Source organism: Lactuca sativa, chromosome 3 (genome assembly GCF_002870075.4).
Source record: "Lactuca sativa cultivar Salinas chromosome 3, Lsat_Salinas_v11, whole genome shotgun sequence".
Classification (NCBI taxonomy): Eukaryota; Viridiplantae; Streptophyta; class Magnoliopsida; order Asterales; family Asteraceae; genus Lactuca; species Lactuca sativa.
The window spans coordinates 50,033,391-50,038,309 of record NC_056625.2 but is presented as its reverse complement, the minus strand read 5'-3'; the positions used below and the strand labels follow the sequence as shown (position 1 = coordinate 50,038,309).

Here is a 4,919-nt window from a genome sequence, read left to right as displayed (position 1 = left end):
ATTAAGAGTTAAGTTTGTTTAGCATTATTTGTATTGATTATGTAAAATTAATATTAATATAAATTTGTAAAAAAGTATATAAATTTGAATATATGTTAAAGAGAAACGCAATCAATCCATCGAAAGGTAAATATGAAGATAACTAAAATGCATCTTTCAATACGTGAATGCTTTATGAAGTGTGAGGACAAATCATTATTTTTTGATTTGAGGGAGCAATTAAGAAACACCATGTGACATCTATTAAAGTCTGAAAATCAAATATTGAAACAAATTCAATATTATGGATTACAATGCTATATAAACAATAAAATATTAAAATTAAAAAATGTAATAAAAAAAACACAATTGCTTGAAGGTAATGGGTAAGAAGCATTTATAAATTCCTAAAAACTTCCTTATACACAACATTTGAAGTTTTGTTTGTAAGTCTACCATCCTTATCTAAAATTAACAATTTCAATCATTCTCTACTTTGAACTCTAGATAAGGCAACATACAACTATCGATGTATAAAAACAGGATCCTTGAGATACAGACCAACTTTTGATAACGATTGCGCCTGACTTTTATTAATTGTCATTGCAAAACATACAACCAATGAAAATTGTCTTCTTTGAAATTTGAATGAATTTTTTTTTCAGATGGACTTAAAGACATTTTTGGAATAAATGTTTGCTTTCTAATAATAGTTCCAGATATGATAATTGTCTCAATAACACGTTTGCCTAGAGATTTCACTTGTAGCCTAGTGTCGTTACATAATCCATTTTTCTGATCAATGTTTTTTAGTAACATAACTGGAACACCGACTTTTTAGAATTAACTTGTGATTTGGCAAACCTGATACTTTAAGACCATTAAAAATATCCGGGGAGTATAAATTGGGATCAAACTGATCATGAACAAACTCTGATTCGCAAAGAGTATTTGAACTTAAATATTCTACTTCGTCTGCGGGAAACAATGCTAACAAACGATTATTGATTTGTTGGACAACTTCATTTTTTGGAGCTAGTATAGCTCTTTCTTGAAAATAACTCGTAGCGTTGAATTTTTCCAAGATTGAAGGATATATAAACTCAATTAATGAACCTATATGATCATGTGGATCATTAATGAGAATATCATCTGAAACATCAATAATCGCTTCACCATCGTTCGAACCACCAACTTTTCCTTCTCCTATATCCAAAAGCCAGTTTGCAAAATGACGTATTTTTCGAATATCAGATGGATCCCTTCCAACGGTTAGTCTCATGTTTTTTGTTAATCTATGGACTTATAACATCACATGGAATCAGATGGTGAGGGCATTTTCGTCCTTTGCATATATAATTTTTTTGTCCTTTTTTGTTTTGTACTTTGTAGTACTTAAGAAACGGGAAGATATGATTAAGTTGTGAATGATCCGGATCCATATCAATGATCCGGATCCATAAGTTGTGAATCTAAATTAAAAACTGATGTGTTATTCAGTTCAACAGAGGATACAATCAATAAACACTTTTACTGGAATTTAAAGAATGGAAATTGTAAAGCTGAACAAAATGATTGACAAAGGGCAAAATTGACATCTGATGCATTGTTTACTAGTGTTACACATTCAATACACAGACATATCTCATCTCACAACTTCATTATAATTTTCGTTTCATACATTACCTCAAATTATAGAAAAACATATTCCCAAGAATGCATGCACCGATTTCATACCCATAAAATATACAATTTTATTGAATTTATTCATATTTGATACATCTTTTTCATAGAGAAAATATATTTATAACACGAAAAAAAGAAAGTAGAATGCTATACTTATATGACAACTCTATTATTTTTATGTTTGGATTATGTGTAAACCATGTCATAAATTTTTGTTTTAGATGAAAATTTAAAATTCGTATATTATACTATTTCTCATATAAAATAAAATTTTATATAAGTACTTATAAAAACCAATAATTATTAACTTAATAGTTTTTTTAGATAGTTCATATGAAAATTAGTTAAAAAGTACAAAAATAAGATTACACAAAAATAAAAAAAATATAAAAATAACAAATAGTATCTTACAACTCACAAGTCACACTTAGTTGATCATTTTTAAGTAAATATTTTATTTTATTATTTAAAATTAAATGATGTTATAGAAATTCATAGGTAAAAAGCTAAATTGTATTTTATTTTCATTATTATGCCATTTGATCATATAATATATATTATTTAAGTTTAAGCATGTTTTTCTTTTGAAGAATAGTTCTGGAATGCGTAATTAGAGTTTTGGGTTCAGAAATAAAAACTATGTTTTTGTTTTAGCAAAATTATTTATTAAAAAATTTGTGTGCTACACAAGGACAAATTAAAATCCTTCAAAATAAATCCAAAAAACCGTTCATAATAAATCCAAAGAATCATAAATATATAAAAATAGCTACCTATTTCATTTCATCTTTAAAACAAATACTCATTTGTACCAGCATAAAACAAAAGAAATAAATTGTTCAAAAACAAACAAAAATAACTTCAATCCAAATGAGGCCTTCATCATCTACATCTCATGTAACAAAATTCCTATCAATTTCCTGCAAATTCATCAAAACCCAACAAATAAGTTCACAAAAGGAAAGATATGTAAGCAAAAAAGACATCCTTTGCAGAAGGTCCATCAGAATAAACAAACTTAAAAACAATCCACCTCCAAAATAGGGGATCTTCTAAAACATATCAAAAATAGAAATAAAAACACAAATATTTAGATAAATCTACAGAAAATGAAATGAAAGATTGAGAGCTAAGAGTAGATAACTTACAACAAACATTCCTAACACAAGTATTGTAAGTTAAGAGCATCCTCCTTATAAATCTGGCCAGATTTGTTTATAGTGGATCAATAGAAAGAGAGAGAGACACATATCGATGTAGGATGCCATAAGAGTAAGATTCCATAATTTATAAAGAAAGAGTTGATGGTTGTATCTTATCAAAAAGATTAGAAGAATAGCCTCGTATATGAATGTTGGGCTGTCAAAATTATGCATCTGGATTCAACTATTACATGTGTTTGACTACAACAAACTCTATTTGGCACTCATAAATCCTAATATACTCATTTGATCAACTACAAATTGCAAACCAGAAGCATTAGAAAAAGCAACACCCAAAAGACCATTTTGCCCCATAAATACAAAACACGAATCGCATATAGTGAGCCTTCAAAACCTGGTCCCATTGCCATTGAATTAACATTATCTCCACTTATGTGACTGTTCCTACACTCATAAAAACAACCATTTAATTGGAATTAATATTGATATATCAAAACGTTGGATTAAGTAACGGTTGCAATTATGGCATTAATGGACATATAGAAGTAAATATTTCAAACATATAACCAGAGTCGTCGTCGGAAGAAGGGATGCTTTGTAGTTAATTCACCACTGGATTAAGTGATGGCTGTGATTTGGCTATAGATATCAATTTCATATTTAGAGATACGCGATTTCAATTTCAAGGAGAACAACGGATTCACAAAGGGAGAAAAAAATATCATTTGGAGATGTCATCAAGAAATGAAGATCCATACGAAAATCAGATAGGCGTTGGAGGAGAGTGGCACAATAGGAAGGTGGTGCCGGAGGAGAAGTACAACTGTTATGAGATGTAAAAATTTAAAGAAAGACAGAGCGTTATATGGATTCCATATTGCATTCAATATTCATCCATATATTCCATATATTCCATTTTCAAAATTCAAAATTTCCATATTTCCATATTGATATTAATATTCCATATCTAATGCTACGTGAAATCAAGAAGGGATAAAACTGGAATTTAACATTGGTTGAAATCTGAATTTTTGAAAGGACACGTGTCCAAAAGGTTTTGTTTATTAGATAGGTAGATTTGTTGAATATTTGTTTATGTGCATATGTCGACATATTGTAACGGTTTGGGGTTGAGGTTGTTCTGCTTTGTGCTGAAGGCCAAGATATTGAGAGCATTCTAGACATGGGTTGAGGGCCCTGTATGGGTTTTCCATACTCATGCTAAGGGTTTGGGAGCATTCCAGACATGGACTGAGCGCCGGGAAGGGCATTCCAGACTCATGTTGTGGGCTCGGGGGCAATCTAGAATTATATTGAGGACCATGTAGGGGTATTCTAGACATAGGCTGTGAGCCCGGTGTGCATGTTGTTTTTGTTTCGTGTGTGGTATTTTGAGGGAACTCACTATGATTTAGCTTACAGTTTAAGTGTTATGTTTCAGGTACTTCAGAGGACATGGGCAAGGCGAAGGCGTTATCGTACACATCCTTTAGGGATACGTTCTGGTAGATTTTCATGATAGTTTGATTTTGAGATATTTGTAGTTGATACTTGGTTTTATGACTTGGGTTTTGATTGAAACAATAATTTTACTTAAATTGAAAAATGAAAAATTTATTGTGATTTTTGGGATGTTACATATTTATTAGGTGAAATGCGATTTTTAATCCTTAACTATAGAGAGCAAGGTGGTTTATAGATTGGGATTTGGGATGCTTTCAATCTTGCACTTTTGTATAAGTAAATGTGGAGATTTTCTAACAAGGGTAGTGCACTTTGGGTTAGACTCATTAAGTGGATTTAGGGTGATGGTGGTGGGCTGTTTAGTGGTTCTCGACCCTTATTTTGTGGGTGAGTGTGGCAAAGATTTGTTGGTTCTATAAATCATCTACATGAAAATGGTATATATGTTTAGAGTGATTGGTAATGGGGATCTGACACAATTTTGGTTAGATACTTGGTGCGGAGGGGTGACGCTTAAGATACAGTTTCCCAAGTTGTTTACGATGTCAATTGATCAACAATGAAGGTTAGAGATTTTTGGTCTCTGAATGGTTGGAGTTTCTCTAGGCATTGGGATATTATAAGTGG

At 30.9% G+C, this 4,919-nt stretch overlaps 1 protein-coding gene across 1 annotated transcript; it reads right to left on the bottom strand.

Moving 5' to 3' along the window:
* Positions 1-778: 778 nt before the first annotated feature.
* LOC111884423 (uncharacterized) lies at positions 779-1,261 on the bottom strand. The gene has a single exon (XM_023880750.1). The coding sequence runs from the start codon at positions 1,259-1,261 to the stop codon at positions 779-781; it is 483 nt and encodes a 160-aa protein (XP_023736518.1).
* Between the last annotated feature and the right edge of the window lie 3,658 nt (positions 1,262-4,919).